The following is a 26781-nucleotide window of genomic DNA, read 5'->3' on the forward strand; positions in this document are numbered from 1 at the left end:
ATAGACTCCACCATGGGAGCAGCCTTCATTCCTTAAGGCCTAATCACTAGGAGGGTCAGATTGCAAGCCATTGTAGCTCCCATCATTGTGTGGCCTGGCTGAGTGGCCCCTTCCCTGTGTCACATCTCTGAGGCCCTTTGAGCAATGGAGTCTGCCCCACACAAGGCAGGAACCTGCTCTTTACTAGGCTCGACAGAGCATGCTCACACACCTCCAGTAGCAAAGCACCACTGCTTCCTGGGCACCTCGTCCACTGTGGGGCAGCTGTGCCCATCATAGGTTCTTCTTTGCTCTAAGCCAGGTGCTGCCTTCTGGTCCAGCTCTGGCCCAGTTGGGGGTGGTGGGCACACTGAACACGTTTGCCACCTTTTCTTGGGCAGACCTGCAGAGACGGGGGCCCCCAGGTGGGCTCTGCCCCAGCTCCCAGGCCTGCCTCCGGCCCCCTTCCCATTCCAGTGTCCCTATGGGACAGTTCCCATCAGTAATGCCCACTCAGTGCACAGGAGCCCTGAGTAGCCCAAAGCTGGCAGGTCCTTTGCTTGGATGCCCAGCTTCTGGGGGTGCAGAGGGAGCTCACAGGCCCAGTGTGGTGCTCCCATCCCAACCTGCTGACCCCTACCAAGCTGAGGGGCTGCACATGCCTCCAGGCCACCTTACCTTCAACTAAACCCTGCATCCCTGGATGTCTGCCTGAGTGATTACTTTGTGGGCCCCGAGAACTGAACTTGGCCCTGACTGCTGCTGGTCCAGAAGGCGCTGAGGTGCTTGGATCCTGCCCACCCCAGCCAGGCAGCAGCCAGCACCTGGCAGGAAGCACACACAGACACGGCCATGGGCAGCCAGACAGGGGTAATGCTTTTATATTAGTTTTTCTGTAACAGGAAAAATCGGCTTTGAAGTTTTTAACATTTTTTTTCTTTAAAAAAAAAAGAATAAAAAACCAAAGGCATCCAGAACTCCTGCAGGCCCAAAGAATAAAAAAAGGTCTCTCATTGGTGCAGCTGTGCCCTTCACTCTTGCTCGGGCCCAAGGCCCCCAGCAGCCCCAGGAGACCTTCCCTCTGGCCTCAGGGGGGCCTGCCCATCAGACATGCCTGGGGCCGGTCAGGGTGTAGTGGGAGCGGGGCAGGCGGGCCAGGGCAGCAGTCCCAAAAGTTCCTGTCCCTAAAAGGAGGGAAAGGAACAAAAGCCAGCTTTTGTGAGTTCCAGGGGGCTCAGGCACCTGGCTGCAGAGAGTACAGAGACAACTCTGTGTCTTCTCCAGGGGACAGACAGACAGATGGGTGGGCAGACAGCAAGCCGTTCTGACCGTTTCTGGCTGGGACAAGAGCTGTTGGTGGCGTAGGCTGAGGGAGGCTGTTTGCATGTGACTTGTGTGTGTGTGTGTGTGTGTGTGTACACATATGAGTCCACAGGGCAGAGAGCAGGCACCCGTGAGTGCCAGGGCTGGTCAGACCCTTCCCGAGTCTGCAGGACTCGTGGTGGGTCTGGGGTGGAGAGTGGGACATTTAGAGGACAATGTGCAGCTGGCTGTGTGAGCGTGTGGTGTGGTGTCTAAGCGTGTTCGGTTATGGATGCACTGCAGGAAGGGCAGGGATGGGAGACTGGGTCCAGCCTGTGTGTGGAGGGGGGCCCGGCAGGTGCTGCACTGAGTGTGTCTGTGAGGATGGCAGAGTGGGGCTCCTGGGGCTCAGGCACGTACTGCAGAAAGTCTCCAGCGGTCCATGGTCCTGCAGAACACGTGGAGAGTCAGGGGAGGCCAAGGCGAACCCTCCAACCACAACCAGCCTGGGGGAAGTAGATTAGACCTGGGGGCCCACCAGAGGGGCTCTGGGAGAGCCAGACAACTGCAGGCATGAGGGGGAGTTGCCCCTGGGAGCCCAAAGCCAGCAGGCCACCCACTGGGAGGTGCTCGTGGAGGGTCTGGTATGGGCTGGAGGGCCTTTGGGTGCCTCTGGACTCTCCCTGGGGCATCTCCCAGGGCCCTACTCAGCAGACCTGACTTTGGCCAATGTCCTCCAGAGGGGGCAGATTCTCTCCACCCCAGGACCCCCAGCACCCTTCCTGAGGGTCACAGCATCCTCACTGAATGGTCAGTCACACCTGTCGCTGACCCCTGGCTCTGCCTGAGGACAGTGCTTGAAGAGAAGGGGCCCCACCTTCACGCCCCAGGGCCCCAGGAGTCGAAGAAGGTGATTTCCAAGCACTGCCTCTGGGCCTGGCCTCTACGCTCCAAGAACCCCCGCCCAGCACACTCCTCTCTCTGTCATCAGCTGGACCCCTTTCCCCATCTCCCTCTTTCATCCACCCATGGGGTCCTCAACCCTCCTCAGGCTTCTCTCTGACCCAGGTCCTACTTCAATCCAATATCCTAACAGTGGCCCAGTGGCTCCCTCCCATGGCCACACCCTGGCCCTGGGACCCCCCATTTAGCTCACTCTGATACTCCTTCCTGACCACACCTCTCCCCCTGGCTACTCAACACCACCTGCCGACTCTCCAACATTCTCCTCGCCCACCAGCCCTTCTGTCTGCACCCACTTCCCTTCCCAGCCTGAACCCTGGGATTCATGATGCAGCCGTTCTATAGTCAATACTCTCAATTTGTTTGTTACTTGCCCTCCTGTCCCACACATCCGGCCAAAAGCCATGGATAGATCCAACTGTCTATGGTCTCCAACACCTGCCGGAGTCTGCTGAGCACCTCCTGCTGCACTGAGAAAACAGAAGGCTGAAGGCATCAAGCAGATGTGACTTCATGTCCAGCCACCAAGCCACTAGCCTGCATGTGACTGCAGCCACTCAGTCCTCCATCTTCCTGCCACCGTGGAGGGAGCACTGACCCTGCTGCCCAAGCTGGTCCTTCCTCCAGTTTACACAGGGATCACTATACCCAGCTCTCCTCCCTTAAATCTTTAACTCCTCCCTCCACACTGGCCACTCCCCACCAGCATTCAAACCTGCTCTATTCCTTAAAAAAGGCATAACGTGAACAGAGCCCTGCCTGAGTTTCATGCCCCCTTTCTGACTACCGCCTTCTCTCATCTCTTCATAGCAAACTTCTTGATAGAGAAGTGACCCCAGGTCACGGTGACCTTCTTGTGGATAAATCTGGTGGGTCCTCGGCAGTGCTCAGCTCCATCAATTACTCAGCAGCACTGACACGGCTGATTCCCCCCACTTCCAGAGAAGCCTGTGCATGGATGTGTAACGGGCATGCTCATTTTTGTGTGTGTGCACATGTGCACACAAGGGCACGTGTTCCTGGGGAGGCATGTGTGCATGTACTCACATGCATGCACACATGTGTGCAATGGTGCACCCGTCCTGCATTTGTAAACATGCAATGGAGTATATGCATGTGTGTTCAAGTGTGTGCTTTGGGCATGTGCACAAGGGCATGTGTTCCTGGGGAGGCATGGGTGCATATACTCACATGCATGGACATGTGTGTTGGTGCCCCCTGTGCATGTGGGGGTGCTTGTGCTGCATGTATGTATAATCCCCCTCTGTCCTTAGCTGTCTGCAGTTTACCTGCCTCGTTCCCTAGGTGCTTTGTCCCAGCTCCTTCTGTCACTCCCCTCTGGCTCGCCATGCCCTCCCACTCACTCTCCCCAGGCCAGCTCCTCCAGCTTCCTGTGGCCTCCATGACCATTTCTAAGCATTTGATGCCTGGATCCCCATCTCCAGCTCAGACCTCTTTCCTGAGCCTCAGACCCACATAGCCAGCCCATCCTGGGCAGTTCCCCCAGTACCCTCCAAACTCAATATCCCAGACATCAAACCTGCTCCTCCTAGTACTATCATCCACCCAGAATTCCAGGCTAGAACCAGGATCTGGTCTTCTCCACCCAGCAGGACTGCTTGAGCCCTTTAAGCCTGCACCCCTAGACTCCTTTCAGGCCCATCTGCATCCTCACTGCCTGTCACCATCATCTCTGGCTTGGATTACAGCAGTGGCCTACCCCTGGGTCCCCACATCCATTCCCTGCTTCCATCATAGCAGCCCCTGCGCATGTCCCATCAGGGCACACATCACCCTCGACACAGTCTCCCAGCACGTGCCGCCGGCCTCCCTCAGGCTCACCACCATTCTCAACCTCTCACCCAGGGCCTGGCGCACACGAAGTACTCTAACAGGCTTGCATAATGAACGACGAAGCAGGGGACAGAGGGTGAAAAGTGAACAGAGAGACCCTAGACTGGGGTCAGGGGCAGGAAACTGGTGAGCAGGTGAGTGCGCCCCCACACAGACCCCCTACCTACGTCAGATCAGCTTGGTCAGATCCGTTCACTCTGTCACTATCGCTTTTCCTCTTCCTCCTCTTCCTCCTCCTCCTCCTCTTCCTCCTCCAACCGGCTCCGGTCCTTGGAAACGTCACCAAACTCAAAGTTGCCTTCTATGTCCAAGACCTGCAGGTGCTTCAGCCTCCGGAAGGCACTCTCCACCACGGAGCCCACAGCCAGCTTGTTAAACCTGTGCGGGCCACCCACGGGGTCAGCGCCATGGGCGGGACCTTGTCCCCACTCTCAGAAGGGAAGGGGAGGGAATGAGCCCTCCAGGAAGATGCGCAGCAAGCACAGAAGGGGCTTAGAAGTACAGTGTGTCACAGGGAGCTCAGGCTGATTGGTGTGGCTACTGCTGGGGGCAGGGCCGGCCCTGGGCCACTGGTCTATACAGGGAGGGGAAGGCCTCCTCCCATCTATGCTCTCGCTATGATTTGGGGGTGGCAGACATGGGCACCTCCTCTCTGTCTTCCCTCTGGCATTGACCCTGAGGCTTGAGGCTCCTGGGCTGCCAGCCTGGGGTCACCAAGGTACCTAGTGTGGAGGGACATGCAGGCCAGGACAGGGCCAAGCTGCACCAGGAACATACTCAGATTTGGGAAGGCAGAGGCTGAGCTCTGATCTCAGGCTCCCTCAACTCTCTGTGCCTCATTCCTCTGCAGGAGCTGGGACAGGTCATACTCCACTCCAGCGACACCCAACCTGGGCCTTTTTGGCCACCAAGCCGCTGGGAGGGCACATACTGCCTTTCTCTGATCTGTCTCCTTCTCTCTGGCTCAAGGGGTAGGGGAGGGATGTTCGGAAGAAACAGGCTCTGCTGTTCAGAAGCTCCTCATCTCCTTGGGGAGCTGGGTCCCCTGAGTCATTCTAAACCCCCAGAACCCAGCGAGGACTTGAACATCTGCTGTCCTGGGTCTGAGGCCCAGGCCTAGCCTGGGTGGCTGTGGAAACAGCAGCCACCTGTGCTCTCTGGGCCTCAGCTTTCCCAGCTGTAAATTGGGAAGATGTTCTCTGTGGTCCCTTCCTATCATAGGAACATCAATAATGCCCACATGCACCGCTTTTTAAAGTTTCTGAAATCCTTTCACAAACCTATGAATGTCCCCAGGCATGGCCAGCACTGTCCCCACCATTGAGAGATGAGGAAACAGGGGCTCAGTGGGGTTCTGTGACGTACCCAGAGTCACACAGCTGGTCAGCAGTAAAGCCAGGCTTCAAACACTGACCTCTCCCTGCAAGCTGTTCCCATCTGCCTGGACTATCACACTAGAGCCGGAGCAGACCCCAGAGGGGCTCAGGCCTACCTGAGAAAGATCCCTTTGAGGTTGGGTGTGGAGTCGAAGGCATTGGCAGGCACGGTGCTAATCTTGTTGTTCTGCAGGTACAGGTACTCGAGCGACTTGGGGAGCCCCTCGGGGATGTCTGTGAGCTGATTCCCGGCAATGTCTAGCAGCTGCAGGGGTGACCAGGGGAGCCAAAGCACTTAGCTTGCAAAGCTCCTACCAGTTCCCCACCCCCTGCCTATCTAAATCTCATAACCCTGTGAGGTGTGTTACAGACTACCCTCACTTTCCAGATGGGGAAACAGAGAGGTTAAAAGATCTATTCAAGACCACACACACAGCCTGTACAGGCTGGAAGCTGGTGCACCTGACTCTGAACCCTTATCTAATTGATGTATAGCCTCCCCAGTCCCTGCCTTCCCACGTGAATTCACGGCCAAGGCGTCTGGTATCAGAGTCCTCCCTCCTTAACACATCTGTCACCTCATCACACTAAAGACCTCAAAAGGGCAGGGGCTAGGGGTACTCAAGTCTTTAAATCTCACCCCACTGGTGTCAGATGAAGGGTAGGGGGTGGCTACTCATTTGTGGACCTCAGGCCATGTGGACAGGGCAGGGGTAAAGGTTTGAGGCCCACAGTGACCCTGGTATGGCAGCCAGGTCCTAGGCTGGTCAGTCTCAGAGTCATCACAAGCCTAGAGCCCAGGAAGCAGGTGGCCAGGGAAATGGGGTAGCTTTCCCAGGGGGCAAGATGCACCTGCAGCAGACAGCAGACTCAGACGCAACCGGGTGCAGATCACGGCCTGGCCCTCGGGCTGTCAGCACGCCCTTGCCCGGACACACATCTGTGCAGCCACGGGTGGGCTTTCGTCATGTCTAATCTCCCTCCTCACCTAACAGGCTGGGGCTCAGGGACAGGTAACTGGAGGCCATGAATCCAGATTCAAGATTCAAGGGGCGCACACACTTCAGGTACCTTAGGGAGCCTCCCAGTCACTGCCCCTACCCAGCAGGGACCCCTGCTCTCCACTGTGTTCCTTCCACATGATTCCAGCACTTCCTCATTCATCCCAAACATCCTCACTGCCCCTGGGTGTTGGGGACATGGAATCCACTGAGATCTGCCTCCGCTCTCAGAAAGCCAGGCTGGCAGGGGATATCGACGCTGCAGTCTGACAATGACAGCAGCAGAACTGGGCTGTGATCAGGGAGCCCAGGGAAGGGGCCTGATCCAGCCTCAGATGGGGTGGGTTGATGGAGCCAGTGCAGCCAGGGGCTCTGAAGCAGCAAGAGCAGCTGCTTATAGAAAGATCCAACAGGGTGAGGAAGAATCCCCCACACCAGACACCCCATCCCTGACTGATCTCACCCAGGCCCAGGCAGGCATCTAAACTGCACATCACTGGAGACTTTCTGCAGGAGGTGACACTTGAGCTGAGTCTCATGTATATTATAAGCTCTAGGAGGTTGACCCTGATCTATCTTATTCCCCTCTGAGTCCTCAGTTCTAGAGCTGTGTCTGCACATGGTGAGTGCTCAGTACAGACTTAAGGAATGAACGAGTGAGTAGGTGTCACTAGGGTGGAAAAGGAGCTTCCAGCAGAGAGGCCAGTATAAGCAAAGCCCAGTGTGCCTGGGAAACTAAGAAGCTTGTCTAGGAACAGGAGCAGACCAGGCCTTGAAGGCTGTGGCAGGTATTCTGATCTGGGTTCTAAAAGCAATGGGAAGCCACAGAAGAGTTCTGGGACGGGGTGTAAGGTGAGCATGTGTTTTTCAAGATACCCTCTGCATGTGGAATACAGGACTGGAAAGCTCCTAGGAAGGTCGAGTCCAGGCAAGAAATGGGGGTGGCTTGAGTTGGTGGTATGAGCAGTAGGGATGGAGAGAACTGGAGAGACTGGGAGATGCGATGGTGGAGTTGGCAGGGTTTGGTAACAATGGGTACTGGGGGGCAGATGCCGTGAGAAGAGGATGTCATGGGCAGCTTTCAGGTTTCCTGTGGACACCTGGTGGGTGTCGCCTCCTCCAACGAGTTAGAAAATGCAGCAGAAGGAGCAGGTGTGGAGGACAGGATAATGGGGTTTGGGCCCCTTAAGAATACCAAAGAGAGCTGGCACAGGGGTTGGATCCTGGGGTCTGGCACTCAGCAGGGCTATCTGGGTGAGGAGAGACCCTGTTGCTCCTGCAGGGCCAGTTGCCTCCCCGCCAGCTCCCACCCTGCTCCACTGTCAGAGCTCTGCTCCACCTCCCTGCCCCCACCCCAGGGCCTCTCCCCTGCACTCCGCTCAGACACCTCCGTCCTGACAGCTCCCTGCACAATCATGTACTGTGCGCCTATATGACGAGGGCCCTGCATCCAGCAGGGAACACCACAGACTAAAATGCCTGCCCCTTATTCTAGCAGGAAGAGCGGGCAACAAACAAGCAACAGATGACCTACTGTCGGAAAGGATGAGGGCTATGAAGAAAAACAAAGCGGAGGACAAGCAGCGAAGGAAGACCTCCCTAGGAGGTGACATTTGAGCAGAGCCCTGAGAAAAAAGGAAGGGTAAGGCCTCAGGACCCCTGGGAGAGAAGGGCCTGGTAAGGTAGCAGAGCGGAGAACCCAGCCCTGCCTCCCAGATTTCTCTAATGAAGTTCCTTTTTGGCCCCTCATTGAGTCAGGAGGTTTTGCTTGTAACCAAAGAGGCTCAGTTCACTTGGCCTGATATCCCTCCTGTCTCTGTGGCCGCAAGAGCCATACCCACTGCCCAGCCCAGAAGCCTCAAGTAGATGCCCCTAGACTCTGAAGACTGGTGAGGTCAGCCCCGTCACCAACGTGCCGTTCTCCCCACTCCCAAGCCCAGCCTGCTCCAGGCAACTATTCCTGTGCCCACAGGTGGGTGAGTCCACTCTCCCATGCCACCTGAACTGTCCTTGTCCCCCATTTCCCCCACCTGCAGCCATGACTTCCTCTTATCCCCACGGCGCTCCTCAAGCCTGTCCCTGCAGGTGTGAAAGGGGCCTAGCCATTCCCCTGAACTCTGCCCTGCACTCCTGCACCCTCGGGCATGGTCCAGCCCCCTACCCCAAGGCCTAGCCTGCCTGACAGGTGGGTTCTTCCCTCCCGCCCAGCCCTCCCGCCCACTGCTCGCCGGCCACCGCAATGGGTGGGCTCAGGGCAGCCAGACCAGTAGGACTGCATGGACCCCCCACCCCCTCACCTGCAGATGAGCCAGGTCGGCCCAGGCGCGAGGGCCCAGGGCCCGGCTGCGCAGCCGGTTGCCGGTGAGGTAGAGCTCCCGCAGCTGGGCCATGCCGGCCAGCGCCCCGCGAGCCAGGGCGACCAGCTCGTTGCGCTTAATCTTCAGCACGTGCACGTTGCGCGGCAGCCCGGGCGGCAGCGTGTGCAGCCGGTTGCCCGACAGGTCCAGCGAGCGCAGCAGGCGCAGCTTGCGGAAGGCGTCGCGGTGCACCTGCGGGCTGGTGATGCGGTTGTAGCTGAGGTTGAGCTCCTCCAGGAAGTAGGTGGTGGCGAAGTCATCGCGGCCGATGCCCGTGATCTGGTTGTGCAGGATCATGAGGGTGCGCACGCGGCGGGGCAGGCCGCTGGGCACGCGCTCCAGCGCGTTGTTGTACAGGTGCACTGTGTGCAGCCGCTTGAGGCCCTGGAAGGCCCGCGGGTGGATGCCCTGCGCGCGCAGCTGGTTGCTGTGCAGTAGCAGGTACTCGAGGCTGCGGATGGGGGTCAGCACGTCCGCGTCCACGCTCCGAATGACGTTCTTTTCCAGGTGCAGCAGCACCAGGCTGCGGGGTAGCCCCGCTGGGACCCGCGACAGGTTGTTGCTGGACAGATCCAGGTACTCCAGGCTGGAGAGCTTCCTGGGGGCAGTGGAGGGGATTAGGCTGGTTGGCAGGAGCAAGTGGCGCACGTGTTTCCAATATTATTCCCAAGGGAGGTGGCAGGGGATCTGTCTCTAATTCATCCCAGCTTCTGCCATTAGCTGACTGGGGGTGTCAGTCCTCTGCAAACCTCTCATTGGATTGATTCAATGATATATTGGTGTAGGAAGGATCTAGCATTGGTTTCTGACACATAGGAGTTATTTGAAGACTGACTGTTTAATGCCTTTTGTGGTTACCCTGGGCCCTAAAAACTGAAAATAGATTCACCTTCAACAAGAATGCTTGAGTTTCTATTTTGTACCAAGAATCCAGCCTGTGCAAACACTTCCTTGCCACACGGGAATTTTGTCAGGCCTTACCTACACCTATCACTATTCATGGGGACAGAAATGTCATCAAAGGCACAAGCCTCAAAGTTCCTTCTCTGGGGAAACTGCAGGGGCAGGTGAGCAAGGGCCTGGCCGGTGAGCCCTGGGAGGGGCTTCCCAGGTGCTGTACTCACACCAAGGGCCCAGGTGGGGACTCACCAGAAGGTCTCATTGTCCAGGCCCTCATCAGTCAGGTAGTTGTTCTGCAGGTACAGCTCACGCAGGTTGCTCAGCTCGCTGAAGGCGCCTGGCGGGATCTTCTCCAGCTTGTTATTCTATGGGGGCGTGGGGACGGTTGGGAGGGGAGCATGGGGGTCAGCCAAAAGGCAAGGACAGACAGGGCCTTGGGATCAAGTGTGGAGAGGGGTCTGGGGGAGCCATAGGGAGGGGGCCTAGGCCTAAAGTACTTGGTGTGGGGCTGAGTCAGCAGCCCAGGCTTCCGCCTGCTTCTCTGCAATGGATTCTTTGCCTACCATCACGTGCCTGAGGCCCCGCAGCCTGACTGCTGTGCCCAAGTGGGCCTGGGCTCCTCCCCTGATGCGGGCCCCTGCTCCAGCTGTGCTCCTCCCTGCCCTCTCCCTCCCACCTTGAGGTGCAGCTTGTAGAGGGCAGGTGGCAGGTGCTTAGGCACGTGGCGCAGGAAGTTGCTGGACAAGATGAGGATCTCAACGTTGCTAGAGCCATTGAACATGTTGTCCGGCAGCCCGGCGTCTGCTAGCTTGTTGTTGTGCAGGTACACGGACCTGGGGGACGAGGCACAGGTACTCACCCACCCGGGCCCCCGGCCCCAGCACCAGCTCACCTGGTGAACCTCCAGACAGACCTTGCTCAGATTGGGCCTGGGGCCCAGGAAACCTTCCTCCCTCTGAAGGACCTGAAGAACCTCTGACCCCACCAAATCCAGTCCAGACTACATAGCCTAGGGGACTAAGGACATGCCACACAAGTTAGTGGAAGAAACAGGATTTCTCCACCCCGAGTCCCTGCTCCTGCATATCCTTCAAGGTTCTCAATTGTTCCCTGACTGTTGCAACCCTGAAGTCCCTACCTGTCAACTCCACACAGCTGGCTCTGAGTTCTGTAGGATTTCCTGAAGACAGGGCCTGTCCCTATCACCTCTTTGTCCCCAGTGCCCAGCACAGGATCCTGGCTCAGAGGAGGCGACCCTTCATCCATTCAGCAAATATACAGTGAGTGCTCATACATACCAGGACTGTTCTAGGCCCTGGAGATATAGCAGTAGACACAATCAAAAAGACCTTTCCCTCATGGCTAACACACTAGAAGGAGAGAAGACAAGGAGCAAGAGAAATTCACAGGAGATATTGTTCATTCTTGCTGTCTGGTCTCTCCTGGGCCTCAGCCTTTCCATCTGTGGGATGGGGCCATGCACAGCAACTCTGGCTCTTCCAGGGGTTGGAGAGAATCAGGATGACAGACTCAGGGACAGAAGTGGCACCAGAGGTTGTCAGTACTTTCCCCTCCCCAGCCCCACCCTGTTCTGCTCACACACCTGTGCTGTGGGGCCTCTCTTGTCCCAAAGCAGCTCTCATAGAGGATGACTCTGCCTGTTGGAAGATGCTTCCTTCTCCCAGGGGCTGGGGAAGGAGGAAAACACCCTCACCCAGCTCCCCACAATTCTCTGGAAATCACCCTCTGTTCTTGCCTCCTGGACTGATTCCTCCTCATCCTTTACGTGTCAGCCTTCCAGATCCTGTGCCCCTGCAGCCCTGGGTGACCGTGACCACAGCCTTGAGCATGGGGAGTCATGCCTGCACTGCACAGCCCCTCCTCCAGGGCCTATCTGGGTCCCCTGTGCCCCACTCAGGGCCTGCAGCTTCTGCCTCAGCTCCTCCCTTTTCTCCAGCCTAAGTCAAGGGTCCCCTCCCCGACCTCTGACCTCAAGTTTGGCTTCTGGCCAAAGGTGAGCCCATAGATCTTGGTGAGATAGTTGGCAGCGAAGTCCACACTGATCAGGGCATTTGGCAGGAACCGGGGTGCCAAGGTCAGCTGGAAAGGGAAGAGTTGGGGTAGAAAAAGCAGTGGAGGGTCAGAGGCCAGCTCTGAGTCACACTGCCTGCTGCTCATCTGAGCCCTTTCAGTTGGTCTCCTCCCTGCAACCAGAGACATCTTTCTAGAATGGAAACCTGTCCCACCCCCGATTACACAAGATCAGAACCTCTCCAGCTTCCCACAGTCCCGAGCTTGGCATTCAAGGCCCTCTGGGCCTGTCCCCTGCCCTGCCTGATCCCCTGGCCTCTCCCCTCATTGCCCCAGACACCAGCCCTCTGTGCAGCTACAGTGAGCACACACACATCCCCAGACCCAGCCCGTGGTGTCCCCCCTTCCTTCATTCATTCAACAGTAGTCCCTGAGTCTGCAACATTCCAGACACGGTTCCAGGCACTGGACATGTCCTGGGGAACAAGACACAGAGGTATCTGTCCCCTCCTCCCCCACCACCAAAAGCTTTCATCCTAGTGGAGAGGACAATAAACAAGGAATAAAAGTATCTGAGAGTGACCACAGCTCTGCAGGGAATTCAAACAGCCTGATGACAGAGTGACTGGCGTGGGTGCTCAGGGAACAGGTGACACTTCAGGCATGACAGCACCCTGGATGCCATTTGCGGGGAGAGCACCACGCAGCAGGGGCAGCAGGTGGAGGCCCTGTGTTTGGGGTCTTCTTGGCTTAGGGTGGAGTGGAGTGAGAGGGAGCCAGTGGGGAGATGAGTTAAGAGAGGCAGGCAGGCCTCAGGGAGAATGTGGGTTTCTCCCTGGGCGGAGGGTGAAGCCATGGGAGGGTTTCAAGTGGGGAGAGGAGATGCAGAGGTAGAAGCGGACATGATTTTGAATAGCCGCTCTGGCTCCTCTGAGGCAAAGGGGCAGCAAATGAGGAGGCAGGGGGGTCCCCTGAGGAGTGGTGGTCCTGTGCCGATGGGTGGGGGGAGCTGAGGGCCTGCAGTGGGACCAGATGTGCATGAGCGAAGCACTCCCAGATCTGTGGCTCTGACTGGTGGTGCTGTAGGTGGTCGGAGATGCTCTTTACAGACATGGGGTGATGACAGGAGGATTGGGGTTTGGGGCCTGTGGTAGGAAGTAGGGGTTCTACTTCCATTAGACATCGAGGGGAGTGGTTAAGAAGGCAGGTGGATCTTTGCGTCTCAAGTGGGTGTGGGGAAAGGCTGGAGACTGCCCCTGGACGTGGCCATGATGAAGATGGTAGATGGGCATTAAAGACCGGGGAGGAGACCAGTCACCTTGAGAGTTCAGAGAGAATGGGCCAGGACAGAGTCCTGGGGCAGGCCAGATATCATTTTGAGGTTGAGTGCCTTTGTGCCTTCACTTATGCGGTCCCTCCCCCTTGAGGCCTCTGGCTGAAATCCTGTTACCCTTCATGGCCCTTCAAATGCCCTTCCCTCCAGGAAGCCCTCCAAGTGCCCCCTCCCCATAGGAATGAGCTCTCACCCCCACTACACCCTTGTAGGCCTTGGCCTCTGTTCTCATCATCTGACCACTCTGATGCCCTGGGTTAAGGTGTGGGGTCTGGGCTGTGTCTGAACAGCAATGGGGACCCAGCAACCAGCCCAGAAGAGGCCCTGTTCAAAGTTCCCTGAGCTCAGCCCCCGACACCCAACCCTGCTACAGGCCCCTCACCTTATTATTGGCCAGGTACAGGTAATTGAGGTTGGTCAGATGCTCAAATGCCTCTTCCGGGAGCCCTTCAAAGGACAGGCATCGGTCAGAGCCCTGGATGAAGGAGACGCTACAGGGCAGCACGTGAGTACTTACGGCCCCCCACCCACCCCACCTGTCAGGACAGGGAGGGCACTCCCCGGGGCAGGTGAGGCTCTGATCCCTTCCCAGCCAGTCCCAAAATGCCTGTCCAGCACATCCTCCTTTCCCCCTGGCTTGCAGGGGCCCAAGTTCAGAGGAGCAGGTGGAAAGCATCCACTGATAGATGACTGATCCTTGACCAACTCAGGGCAGCCTGGATGGAAATGGGTCCCTGTAAGGTCAGGCATGGGGCAGCAGACCTGCCAGGAAGGAGTGCTCCCCTGGGGGCAGCCCCAGAGGGTCAGAGACCCTCTTCATACCTGCCCCAGGGCAGGGCAGGGTGGGGTGACCTCTGAACTTCCCCGCCACCTGGCCCACCCCTGCCCCATCTGGCAGATATAGTGTTAGAACTGGGCTGTCACTTGGAGCCCAGCCAGGCTGGCTCTTCTCCAGTCCTAAGGCCGGCCTCTGACTCTTGGTTCCGGGTTCCCAGACCCTCAGATGCTGGGACTCACCCAAGTATCTAACAAGAGGGAACAGTTACATAAACTGTTCAGCATCCCTCCATGGAATACCCTGTTGCCAATGTGCGAGAGTTTTCAGCAACGTGAGAAATGCTCCTGAACTAATTGCTAAGTGAAACAAAGCAGCTTTAATAGTTAATGACATCAATGCTGTAAGTCCAGCTATGAATTTTAAAAACGCAAAGAAGAAGGACTGGATTGGATTGTGGTGATGGTTGTATAACATAAACTTACTAAAACTCATCAATTGTACCTTTAAATTGGGTAAACCTCATTGTTTATAAATTGTGCTTGTTTAAAAAATGGAAAGAAATATACTAAAATAGCCATAGTGATTAACTCCAAGTGGCAGAGTTATGAGTGGCTTTTTTTTCTATTCCATTTTATTCCCTACATTTCCAAATTTTCTACAATCAGAAACTTCTCAACATCAGAGAAAATAACTTTTTAGAATCTGAGGCCTCCACACTTTTTGATTCTAACAGCCTTCTGTGAACTGAAGGGTCTGGGACTTGTCAGGCCCTACAGTCTAAGCTGCTCTGAAGCCTCCTCACGCCACTCCCAAGTCTCAGAGAGCTCCGGGGGTGCCTGTCAGACACCCACAAGGAGCCAGCCCCCTGCCGTGGGGCCTGACACCAGCCCAGCCAGGCCTGCTCTTTCCCACATGCCAGGGTCTGCAGGGCGGGGCTCTCCCCAGCGGCATCCAGTTCCCTGCCTGGGGGCTTGTCCCCATCTTGGGGTGATCCCTCACCTCGGGAAGTCAGGCGGTTGTTCTGGAGGTTCAGAGTCTCCAGCCGATGCAGCCGGGAGAGCTCCCTGGGGTAGATCTTCTCCAGCTGGTTGTTCTGGGGGATGGGAGGTGGAGGCGGTGAGGAGGCAGCATCTCCAGAACTGCTGTCCGACGGGAGGCCTGCATCCACCCTCAGCCCGAGTCCCAGGAGCCAGTTCTTCTGTGTCCCCTGGGATTCTCCCCCGTAGTGGACAGCCCCACATGTGGGCATTGGAGGCACAGCAGTGACCACAACAGAAGTGTAGGTCCCCCACTCTATGAGGGGGCGTACACACACACACACACACACACAGGGCCTGACTCTACTGGCAGGCCTCAGCCCAGACTCCTCCCCATGAGAGAAGGCTGGTTACATCATGGTGCTCTGTCCCCAGGACATCAGAGCGGGGACGCCCCGAGGTGCAGCCAGCCCACTCTGTCTGCCTCGCACCCTGTGTCAGGAGGTGGGCAGCCATGGGCAAGCAGGGAGCTATGGCTGGCGGTTCTGGGATAGGAAACACATTGTGGGAAGCAGCCTCTGGTGACCGCTGGCGCGGCACCGGCCTCACCTGCAGAGACAGGTGGTTGGTGTGCTCGGGCAGGTCCCCTGGGAACTCGCGCAGGTCGATGCCACCACAGTCCACGACACCCTCCTGGGAGCAGGCACAGTCTCGGGGGCAGTCGATGGTGGCCGGGCCGCGCCCTGGCTCCTCGGGGCTCAGGACCAGTACCGGCTCCTCCTCCACGAATTCATTCTCTTCAGGGCTCAGGCTGTGGGCACCACTTCGGCCAAACACCGGGGCTCTCACCGCAAGCACCAGTCCTAGCTGCAGCTGCGGGGGCAAGAGCAGCAGGAGCAGCAGCACCCTGCTTCGGGCCATGGTGCCTGCGGGAGGGGTCCGGTCAGACCACCTGGGTCCTCGGGGTGTCAAACCTGCTAGGCACAGCAGGCAGAGGGCTGCGGCCCACGAAAGCTGTAATGGGGCCCTCCCACGCACAGGGCAGAGCCTATCTGTCCCTGTCCTCAGCGTACATCTGATCTGCTAGCTGCCGCCCTCCTCTCCCCACCTGCCCCATCAGGGCTGCCCTCTGGACTGGTGGAGGGGCGGTGAAGCCCTTTCCTTAGGCAGGTCTGCAAAGCCTCCCATAATCCTCACCAGGACTGGTCCTGAGGAATCTGTACCCCCATTTTACAGAGGGGAAAGCTAAGGCTCAGAAAGAACTGTGACTTGCAGGGCTTGCCCTGGACCTTGCTGAGCTCTCACTGCCCTGGTACAGACAGTACTGGGAGGCCCTGTCCCTCCTCCAGCAGCCACAGGCCTGTGTGGGCCAGCACCAGCAGTGTGTGTCCCAGCTCTTCAGCTTGCCATTCTAGGGCTCTTGAGGATGTAGCTCTGCCTCTCTTCCAACTCCCCCATTCACCTGCCCCAGTTATACAGGTCAATTGAGTAGTTCCTCCCTCCAGGCCTTTGCACATGCTGTTCCATCTGCTTGGAATGCCCTCCTCCTCTCTTGTATAATCAGCAACTTCTCCAAGAACCAACTCCAGCATCACATCCCCTGGGATAACTAACTCTGAGATGTCCTAGGGCTCTCCATCACTTTGTTCAGCCAGGGCTTGGCATGAGTTGGGTTATGACTGTGTGATGGTGTCTTTCTCCCACACAGGGCTGTGAGCCACCCTCTGCCTCTGTGTGCCACCCTTTATCTCTGTTTGCACAGAAAAGTCATTAGCAATGGAGCTGCTGCTGCCCCCAGGACCTCCCAAGTCCTGTTCCTGCCCTCAGCTGCCCTTACCAGGGCCTGCAATGCTCGCACGACCACTGCCATCTGCAGGAGACCACTCCCCAGCATGGTCCCCTGGGGCAGCAGGGGAGGATACAGGATCGACTTCAGGCCATTGAGGAAGATGCTGGGGTTCCATCGTCCCAGCAGGCAAGGGCCTGGGCTGATCCCTGGAGTTCTCTTTGTAGGGACTCAGAGAACACCTCTGCGGTGTGGTAAGTTGTGACAGGTGGTAGCTCAGCTGCACTGACTCTGGAGTCATACAGACCCCGTTCAAGCCTCCCTCTATGACTTAGTGGCTCTGACTGCTGAGCCTCAGTTTCTTCGTCTTACAATGTAGATAATACGTCTAAACTCAGAGCTTCTGTGAGGACCCAGCAAGATAGCAGATGCAAAGCACCTGTTACTGCTGCAGCAATTATGAGCACAGGTGCATGACAAGCGTCCAAGCCTCTCTCTCCATCATTATTAGATCAAGGATCAGAACCCAGAGTGGGTAGAAGGGTAGAGCCAGAGAGCGGGGGTGGCGAGCTGGGCTCTGGCTCTTATCAGCTGTGTGACTTTGGGCAATTTTGTCACCCTCTGAACCTCAGCTTCTCACCTATCCACTGGGTGGTCACAGAACTGTCCTACTGGGGAGACTGTGAGAGTGTGTGCGATGCACGTTCTGCACACAGTAAGTGACCAATAATGTTATCTACTCTGATCCATGGGCACTGTTCACATGCCAGCCACACCACACCACACCCACCTTAGAACCCCCTACTTTTTCCCTGTCCCTTGTCACTCTTGATTGTGCTTTCCCTCCAGTCCTAGGCCCACCTCCTCCCAGAAGACGTGCAGATTCTAGCCACCCATGAACCCTGCTGGCCTGTGGCTGCTTTGATATTTCAGATACTGCTTTGCCTTACTCTTGGCTTGGCCAGCTCTCTAAGGTAAGGCTCTATCTGCCCCCAGCCATGTGTTGAGCATGGGGGATACAGGTAAAGTAGGTAAGGACCCTGCCCTCAGTCTGCAAGAGGCAGTAGACCCCAGTACCAGACTGGGTGGGCCCTGTAAAAGGGGTCCCAAGATGCACAAGGCCCCAGAAAGAAAGCTGGGAGGAGAGAGAAGAGGGCCGGCAGCCGGGCTTACTTGACCTTATAGGAAGGTCCACAAGGCCTAACTGACCTGGGCCCCAGCCATTGCCCAGCAGAGAACCAGGGAGCCCAGCACACACAGCTCCCAGGCTCCCAGGCTCCATCGGCAGCAGTGAGTGATGCATTCTGCAGCCTGGCCCTATGCCCACCCTACCATGTCCCTGTTGCTCCATTTCCTGATCAAAAAGGCAATAAATCCTTGGCCAGTCTACAAACCATTATTCCCACGGCAAGTTATAACCCCCCACCTAGCTCAACAGCCTTCAGCCCTTGAAGACACCAACCAGCATTAGACCAGAGTCTCCCTGCTTTGCCTGCCTGCCTGCCATCTGTCTGACCCACTGCAGATCCAGACTCTGGGAGGTGGAGTGCGGGCATAGGCCCAGGCCCCAAATTCAATCAGGGCAGGAGGCAAAGGAGAAAGATCCTCCCCACATATCCTGTGCACTCACTGGATCAGCTTATTTTCCCTCCCTCACCTTCAGTTCTGTATCTGTAAAGATCTGTAAACTGCACCTGTAAAAATATTTATATTATGAACCATATTGAAAATGTTATCACCACCACTTTTATATGTTAAGGAGCTGAGGTCCAATGGGATTGGCCAGTGTAACCCAGCAGTTAAGTGGCAATGCCCAGCTCCCAGCCTAAGTCTTAACCACAAAGCTACTGGGCCCTTCCCTGGGCCAAGCACAGTTGGGCACTGAGGACCCAGATGACTCAGGTACAGTTGCTGCCCTTAAAAAGCTCACACCTGCACTGTCCAATGTGGTGGCCACATGTGGCTACTGAGCACTAAATGTGGCTACTGTAAACTGAGAGGTGCTGTAAGTATAAAATGTAGTGTCCACTGGATTTCAAATATTTAGTACAAAAAAAGAATATAAATTAGCTATCTCATTAATATTAATGATATCTCTTAAAATACCTTTTATTTTTGTAGTGATCACATGATAATATTTTGGCTATATTGAGTTAAATAAATTATTAAAACTTTACCTGTTTTGTTTTGTTTAACAAGGCTTCTAAAAATTTTACATTACATGAGTGGCTTGCAGTTGTGACTCACACTGTATTTCTATTGGACAACGCTGGTCTAGACATTATGTGTAAACTGAGTATTATAATCCCAGTGTCATCAGAGACTGTAGGGTCCCAGAGGAGGCCTAATTGTGGTCAAGAAGATATCCCAGAAAAAGTGATACCTTATCTAGCCATGAAGGATGAATATCAAGCAAAAAGGAAAGGGTGATACAAGCGGGGGTGGGGGGGGTGTCAGCATGTGCAAAGGCCAGGGGGCAAAAGAGCCCATGCTATGACCTCTACAAACCTCACTAGAGTGCCTGGTGGTGGTTGAGGACTGGGAGTGATGCCAGTGGGCAGTGGCCTTAGTCCAGGCCAAGAAAAGATTCAGAAGCCAGGTTAGGAAGAGTGACCCTTATCTTAGAAGAACTGAGGAGCCATTGGAGAGCCAGAGTGTGGCACAGGCAGGTTTATGGATGGACCAGCAGGGACCTCTCAGAGGCTGTGCAGTGATGCAGGCAAGAGATAAGAGGCCTGATCTGGGCAAAGGGAGGTGCTGGGCTGCAGGGATGGAGAGGAGGAAAGCGGATTCAAGGGAGAGGGAAGGGAGAACAGACAGGACTTAGAGAGTGGTGACCCCAGTGCCACCTCCCCCTCCTCCTGGCTTGGCCAGCCACCCTCAGGACTTTGGGATCCTGGGCAGCTCCAGCTCCACCGTCTGGTTTGCTGTGTGACTTTGCAACATCATTGCCCATCGGAGTCTCAATTTTTTTTTGTTTCCTTAAGAATGCTGAGCAAGATAAGCCCCCAAGGTCCCTTCTTTGTGCCTAGCCATGTTGGAGCTGTGTGTGGGATTAAGGGCAGAGAGACTTCCTAGTTTCTAGAAGTCCCCAGAGTGAGGAGTCCTCCTGGTGAGGAACAGCTCACACTGTTGGGACAGCAAATGCTGGGTGAGAGGGGCAGCTCAGTCTGCGGTGAGTTGTTCCAATCTTGAATGCTGCGTGGGCTTGGACGAGTCACTTCACTGCTCTGAGCCTCTTTACTAGTCTAGGCAATGGAGATGGGAGCTCCTCATAAGGATTAAATGAAATGACATGCCCAGCTGATGCTGGCACCCAGCAAGTGCAACACTGCCAGGGACACTGAGGAAGTACCTGGGACCTCCTGTCTCCCACCCCAGGGAACCAAACCTCATGGTCCTGAACGGTTTAAGGGGGTGATTAAGGCGGGACTAGGGAAAAGGAAATCCAAATCAGGAGGCAGATTCTCAGCCTCCAGAACCACCTTCCTCTTCCACTCAAATTCAGTGAAGATTCGCTGATCACCTGTTCTGTGCTGGGCCCCGAACAGCTGCATCTTACTGACTCCAACAGAATTCCCAAGACTAAGAGTTAGTGTTCTTATTTTGCAGATGAGGAAACTCAAGCACAAAGAGGCTCACATTGCTGCCCATCCCCAGTAAGCTCCTACTCAGAATCTGCCCTGGGAAGCTGCTCCTGCCTACTTGGCTGGTTTAGGCAGTTCCTTGATGCTCCCAAAGCACCCCTGGCCCTCTGCATCCTTCAAGGCTCAGCTGAGTCTTCCCTGATTCTCAGCAAGTAGCAGGTGCTCAGGCAGTGTTTGCTGAATGAAGGTATGTACTTATGAAAAGCAGAGTTGGAAAAGATCTGCAACACTATTATCTGGTCTGGCTCTCTCAGTTTATAGATAAATATTCTAAAGGCAAGGCCAGAATTAGAATTTGTGATTTCTGACTCCTGCCGAGAGCCTCGAGTTGGTCTTGAAGACTGAATAAGAGTTCTTCAGGTAGACAAAGGGGAGGAAAGGCACTCAGGGCAGAGGGCAGGGCACGAAAAAAGGTGAGCCAAAGTGTGCGGAGGGCGAAAGAGGGAGGTGTGTTTAAGGAAGGGTCAACAGAGAATGGCGGTCCAAGTCTCCTACGGCATCAGCCACTATGCTAAGGGGTTGATGACAGGGAACTATCAAGTGTTCCAAGCAGATCATTGTCCAAGCTCTTATATAGGACTCTACCAGGCCCGGGTGCCACCATTAGTCACCCTCTCCCAAATTCAGATAGAAGGGACAAAGTATGCTCCAACAAGATTTCATGAAAACATTCATGTGAATCTGACATTTCTTAACTTGCACTCTAGTTTAGAATAGGCTGGGTTTTGGGCCCTAAAAGGGGGCATAACCGCCCCGGGTCTCCTGTGGTGCCTCCTGCAGCCGGGTCAGCCACAGCTTCACTTTCCCGGGCCGGCGAGAATCGAAAGGCAGATGCTCAGGTTGTGTGGGCCTCCACAGTGATGCCCTGCAAGCGCCGGGGGGCGCATCCCTCTGCGCCTCCGGACGCGAATGGTCAGCGCCGCACGCATGCTTGCGCCCACTCCTCTCCTGAAGTTCAGGCTGCAGCAGCTTCCCGCCCCCAGCCCCAGCGGCCGCCAGGGGCTCGCCGCCGCCACCACTTCCACCTGACGGCGCACCAGGTATTCTAACGCCACGATCTCGTCCCCCGTCCAGGCCAGCCTGGGGCTTCAGGGACCTACAGCCTGGGGGCTTCGGCCGCATTCGCTGGAGCGCGCCGGCCTCGCTGCTCGCGCTCCGCGGCCACCTGTCTGCCTCCTCCTCAGTCTTGCTGTCCCAGCAGGGAGGGCAGCCGTATAGACAGACAGACACCAGGCCACCGGTTGAAAGCTCTGGCTCAGCCAGTGCGCGGCGCGGGGCTGGGGAGCCGAGCCCCGAGCGGGTCGGAGATGGACACAGCGCGGGCTCCGCCTCACCTGTCCGCGCGTCCTGGGGGCAGATCTCTGGCCCTCTCTAGGCCTCGGTATCTCTGTAAAGAGGTCGAAGGGTGGGCTAGCTGGGATGAGCTAACGTGTTAAGACACCGGGATAGTTTACGCCCAGGCTCTAAATACAGGGGGCTTCGCCCTCCCCAATTCCACCTGCCCCCCACATTCCCAGCTGCCCGCCCGCGTCCTTCCACTCCCCTCTCCCATCCGCCCTCAGATTCTTTCCAGATGTGCGCAGCGGGAGGGGCCCGGGGCTGGGACCAGCCTCTGGCCAGAGAGAACAGGCCCCTGCCGGGTCTGGATCGCAGAAGGTCGCGCCCCACGAGGGAGAGCTCTCCGGCCGTACTCTCCGTGTAAGGCTCAGACGGGGGGCGAGATGCGCGACCCCGCCCGGGCCAGCTGCTGGAGCCGTCCGGGCAGGGCGGAAAGTTCGAGTCGGCTGCCCAGCTCGGCCCCGGTCCTCGGCTCACCCGGTCGCCCGCGCCCGGTACCTGCTGCGCCCCGGCGCCGCGCCGCGCCCTGCCGGCCGACCGCGCTCTCCCGAGTCTCGGCTGCACTCCGCGGGCGCGGGCTCCTTCCATTCAAGTCGAGCCGTGCGCTCGGCGACGCAAGTTTTGTTGTGGGTTTTCTCCTCCCCGCCTCTCCCCCGCCCCTGCCCCCCCGCGTGCATCTGCTGGACGCCGGCCTCCTCCGGACACAGGCGTAGGGTCCCGGCAGGCGCGGGCCGGGGAGGGCCTGCCTCTCCCCGCGTCGGACTGGGCCGAGTTCCACTTTCCGGGAAGGCAGAGCCGCCGCACGACCCCTCACCCCCTCTCCGCCCCGGCGGGGCCGCCGTACCACGCCCCCCCTCCGCAGGAGACTCGGGAGGCGGGGTGTCTAGCCCGCAACGCTTCCTAGTTCGTAGCCTTCCGAAGTGGAACTGGACCCCTTCTAGGCCCCAGCACCTGAAAGGAGGGCCGGTGAGCGAGGCCCCTTCTACCAATGGCCTCTGAGCTCAGTTTCTTCCTCACGGCAGAGGATTTTGCCACGGCTCCAATCATGAGTACCTTTCCGTTCACTCTCCCACCCTGGGGTCCTGAGCCGTGGCTAATAGGGGCAGCCAGCCAAGAGACCCTACTGGGCCCCTTCCCGGAAAAGTTCTCCGCCCCACCCCAACGTTGGCCCTGGTGAGCCTTGAAGGACGATAAATTGGGCTGGGAGTAGGTGCATGCGGATCCCAGTCTAAGGGAGACAGGGGGAGGGTGAGCCATGAGCCCTCATGGCACCATATTGCTCCCGGGAGCGGGAAACGTTTCCAAGTAAAGGAGCATTAACTACTAGCAGCTGAAGCAACACCGTTTGGCGCCAACGTCTTTGGCGGTAGAACGCGGTTCGGCTGAGTTTAGGTGGTACTTGGCACCTCCACTGCCAAACAAGGCTCTCCCCTATACCTGCTCTGGCCTGTGGGCAGAGCACCCACAGCTACCTTACCTGGCTGCCCTCCTGCTGGAGAGGAAAAGGATAAATAATTCAAACTTGGCACTACTTGCTCAACTTAATTGCCAAGGCCAGGAATGAATGAATGAACAAAGGAACGAATGAATCAATGAACAAAGGAACGAATGAATGAATGAAAGGCTTATGTAAAGGCTCCAGACTTTTTCACTCGCTTCTGCTGCCGCATCCTGCTTGTACCACATGCATTACTCTCCCTAAGCATCACAACCCTGCAAGAGAAGAATTGCTGTTGCCTCCATTATAAGTAAGGAGACAGCCTTGAAAAGGATAAATGACTGAGTGAGTAAAATGGCCAGGTTTACTCTTCCCACAGCCCAAGTTTTTTCCATGATGGAGACAGGAAAGTAACCTGAGCAGCCAAGTGCAGAGTCTGGATTTGAACCCAAGACTGTCTATTTCCATTACATCAAGAACTCAAGAACTCAAGAATGGAAAAGGGGAAATATTTTGCCTTCTTTGGCCTCAGATTCCAGTTCTCTCTGAGCTTGAACTTATGAGAGTTGGTATGATTCACAGGACTGGACAGGAGCCAACACAAAGATGTGTCTCGTGTCTTCTCAACATTGAACCTAGATTCAAGTGCAGCTAAAAGAGTAAGATTCTACTGGCTTGAATACCCATGAACTAAAGAAACTCTTCTAGAAGGACAATGAGAACCAGCATATACTGAAGGCCCACTAAGTGCCAGGCACCATGTTCAATCCTTGAAGATATTAATCATCCCAACCCTGTGGGGAAGGTATTCTCCAGCCACACCACATCCCCCTACCCCTGCCCACCCCTCAGAGCAATAGGGTCTTCTGTGGAATGCCAAGCCAGTGCCCACACATGCTCTGTGGCTGTCCAGGGCTGTAGGTACAAACTAAAGGCACCTGTCTGAAGTCTAATGTGCAGGAATCACTCTGAGTGTCTCTGGTGGAAAATGGAGGCAATCCTGGTACTCTAGAAGCAGATAATCTAACTCTCACATGGGCTGTAGAGACAGTGGAGTTGGACATTTAGGTTTCCTAAATCTGCTTGTGCTGCTTTGGCTCCCTCATGCTGCCCCTAGGTTTCAGCTCCTGTTTAATTACTGTAGTGCATGGTGTCTAGAACAGGCTATGGAGTTAGATTTGGGTTCGAGTCCCAGCTGAATTCAAATGAAGAGAAATGGGACGTATACCTCACAGAATGTCTAAATTAAATGAGCAAATGGAGGTACAGGACTCTGCAAAGCACCCAGCATGTGGCAAGTGCTCAGTAAATGACAGCTGCTATTATTACAAAACTATAGCCAAGATCTGACTAAACATCCAGGAAGCATTATTAAAGAAGAAATGACCAGTGGCAAGAATTAAACAGAAACCTCTGCATTGCCCCTGGGTAAGTGCCTTCTAATTCAAAACAATAAGAAACAAGAAAACTCAAAAAAGAGAAGTAAAGACAGATACATGGACAGAGAGAGCTAGGCGTATAGGCCAAGAAGGCTCTCAGCTGGGGTTTGATGAGGAGAAAGAGGAGATAAGGAACAAGATGAGGCGAGATAAGGTGGTGTTATACTTCATCATCAGAGAAGAAAATAATTCCTCTTACTTTGAGCTGAGGGCCCAAGACCTTTCCTTATTAAGTTACAGGGCCCCCAATACTGAGCTATGGCAGCAGCTTAATTTTCTGGACATTGAGAAATTAAATCGCATGGTGGTGTTTTGTGCCTATGGATTCCACCTGAAGGATCTTTATCAAAGATGAGACATTGAAGAACAGGCAGGGCATGATGGAAAAACCACAGGCCAAGTCAGGTACAGAAAAAGTCTTCTGGGCTCCTATAACATGCCATACAGACCCTTTATTATTGGACTTTTCTTGCTGTATATTATGTTTCTCAGCTCTCTCCCCTACTGGATTGTAAACCGTTCAGGGTAGGAACCTCATCTCATGTACCGTAAGGTCTCTTTCTAACTCTAAAATACCATCACTGTTGTAGGCAGAACAGACCCCCAAAGATGTCCAGAGCCTAATCCCTAGAGCCTGTGGATAGTCACATGATATGACAAAAGGGACTTTGCAGGTGTAATTAAGGTTATGGACCTTCAAATAGGGAGACTATCCTGGATTAACCAGGTGGTTCTAACCCAATCACAGGGGCTCTTAAAAACAGAGAACTTTCTCTGGCTGGAGGTAGGAGAGATGAGGCAGAAGGGCAGATCAGAGAGATCTGACATGTGAGGACTTGACTAGCCTTAAAGATGAAGGGAACGCAGGCCGCCTCTAGATGCTGAGAACAAGCCCAGGTTGCCAGCAAGGATATGGGACTACAGCCCAACAGCAGCATGGAACTGAATTCTGCCAGCATCCTGAATGAGCACGGAAGCAGGTTCTCTCCCAGAACCTCCAGATAAGAGCCCAGGGCCGCCAACACCTTGACTTTGGCCTTCTGAGACCTGGAACAGAGGAACCAGCTGAACCCACCCAGATTTCTGAGCTACAGAAATGAGATGATAAATTTGAGTCGCATTAAGCCACTAAGTTTGTGGTAATGTGTTACAGTAGCAATAAAAAACTAACACAAACATTAATAACTAAAACTGGAGCATGGTACATTTACCCACACACATCATTTCACTTAATCTTCACAAGCATGATGGTGTTATTGCCACCTTATTTTAGGAAACTGATGCTCAGGGAAGATAAGTGACTTGCTCAGGTGACTGGCTAACCAGTATATATTTGAGCCAGAATTCAAACTCAGGCCTTCGGGTTCTAACTCCAGTGAGAATTGTCTCTGACACTGCAGCTACCATTTGGTGGCTTTCAGATTGTACTACCTTAAGCTAAACAACGAACTAAAAAAAAGGACAAAAACTCCGGCTGCTTTCACACTATGAAAACTTAAACGCTTCTAAATACTCACTTCTTTCTGTTTCTCCTGAAGATATCTCAGTACATCAGGGCACAGGTCAGAGTATAAACAAGTAAATATAAAAACATCAAGTCTTCTTTCTGACACACAGAAGAAAAAAAAAAAGGTTTTGATAAATGGCAAAAGGAGAAATCCTCCAAAGAGTGGCTATCCGTGAAAAATATTTTCTCCCACTCAGGTGCTCTTCCAGCCCCTTTAAGGTACATCTTTCTCAAAAGAATGCCCTTCTTTGCCAGCTCGGTTTAGGAACATCTCCGTGGTAGGAGCTTTTAGTCCACTCCTGACCAATTTTTTGTCAGAAATTAAGCTGATTTTCAGTCTGAAATTTCCCTTTGTATATTTCTTCCCATTACTTCTAATAACTAAGCAAAGTAACACTCCTCACCCTTGGTTTGGTCTTTCCATCTCTCAAATATTTGTGAACCGTTATCACAACCTGCCCTTGGGTATCATTTTGCCAAGTGCAAGGCTCCTTTCAGCCTGCCTGAGTCAACCTTTCTCTTATACTGCTGTGCCTTCACATCTGAAATTCTTTTCCACATTTTCATGTTTTAAATGAGGTGCTTAATCTTGACCCAGGTGTTCTGTACACTACAGAAGGTGCCATATTCTAAAAGGTGAATTGTACAATAACTTGCAAAGGAAAAAGAAAACTTACAACTGTTTGATACCTGGTTAGAAAACTGTTGCACTTACTGCTTCTCTGCCTGCAATTTAAATAAACAGCAGACTACAATGAATTTCCCCCAGTTTTAC

The 26781-nt window shown here is 54.9% G+C and overlaps 1 protein-coding gene across 6 annotated transcripts; it reads right to left on the reverse strand.

Annotated features, from left to right (window-relative positions):
• Positions 1 to 834: 834 nt before the first annotated feature.
• Positions 835 to 22229, reverse strand: PODN (podocan). 6 transcript variants are annotated; one of them, XM_064493582.1, is made up of 12 exons: positions 22121 to 22229; positions 21619 to 21671; positions 15461 to 15777; positions 14874 to 14967; positions 13479 to 13543; positions 11723 to 11832; positions 10409 to 10565; positions 9982 to 10097; positions 8773 to 9430; positions 5591 to 5739; positions 4266 to 4476; positions 1170 to 1729 (listed from the first exon to the last, which is right to left on the reverse strand). In XM_064493582.1, the coding sequence occupies exons 3-11, from the start codon at positions 15770 to 15772 to the stop codon at positions 4302 to 4304; spliced, it is 1836 nt and encodes a 611-aa protein (XP_064349652.1). In that variant the 5' UTR covers positions 15773 to 15777; positions 21619 to 21671; positions 22121 to 22229; the 3' UTR covers positions 1170 to 1729; positions 4266 to 4301. The 6 variants fall into 6 exon arrangements, with proteins under 6 accessions (XP_031321017.1, XP_064349652.1, XP_031321012.1 ...); XM_031465157.2 differs by lacking the exons at positions 1170 to 1729; positions 21619 to 21671 and adding an exon at positions 835 to 1163; XM_031465152.2 differs by lacking the exon at positions 21619 to 21671.
• Positions 22230 to 26781: the final 4552 nt, after the last annotated feature.

This window comes from Camelus dromedarius, chromosome 14 (genome assembly GCF_036321535.1).
Source record: "Camelus dromedarius isolate mCamDro1 chromosome 14, mCamDro1.pat, whole genome shotgun sequence".
In the NCBI taxonomy this organism is placed as follows: domain Eukaryota; kingdom Metazoa; phylum Chordata; class Mammalia; order Artiodactyla; family Camelidae; genus Camelus; species Camelus dromedarius.

Coding starts and splice junctions, on each gene's coding strand:
- PODN (XM_031465157.2), bottom strand. CDS start 15,772: ATGGCCCGAAGCAGGGTGCTGCTGCTCCTGCTGCTCTTGCCCCCGCAG. Junction 11,833..13,478: donor TGTACCTGGCCAATAATAAG/GTGAGGGGCCTG, acceptor TTCCCTTTCCAG/CTGACCTTGGCACCCCGGTT. Junction 4,477..5,590: donor CTCAAAGGGATCTTTCTCAG/GTAGGCCTGAGC, acceptor TGGCCCGCACAG/GTTTAACAAGCTGGCTGTGG.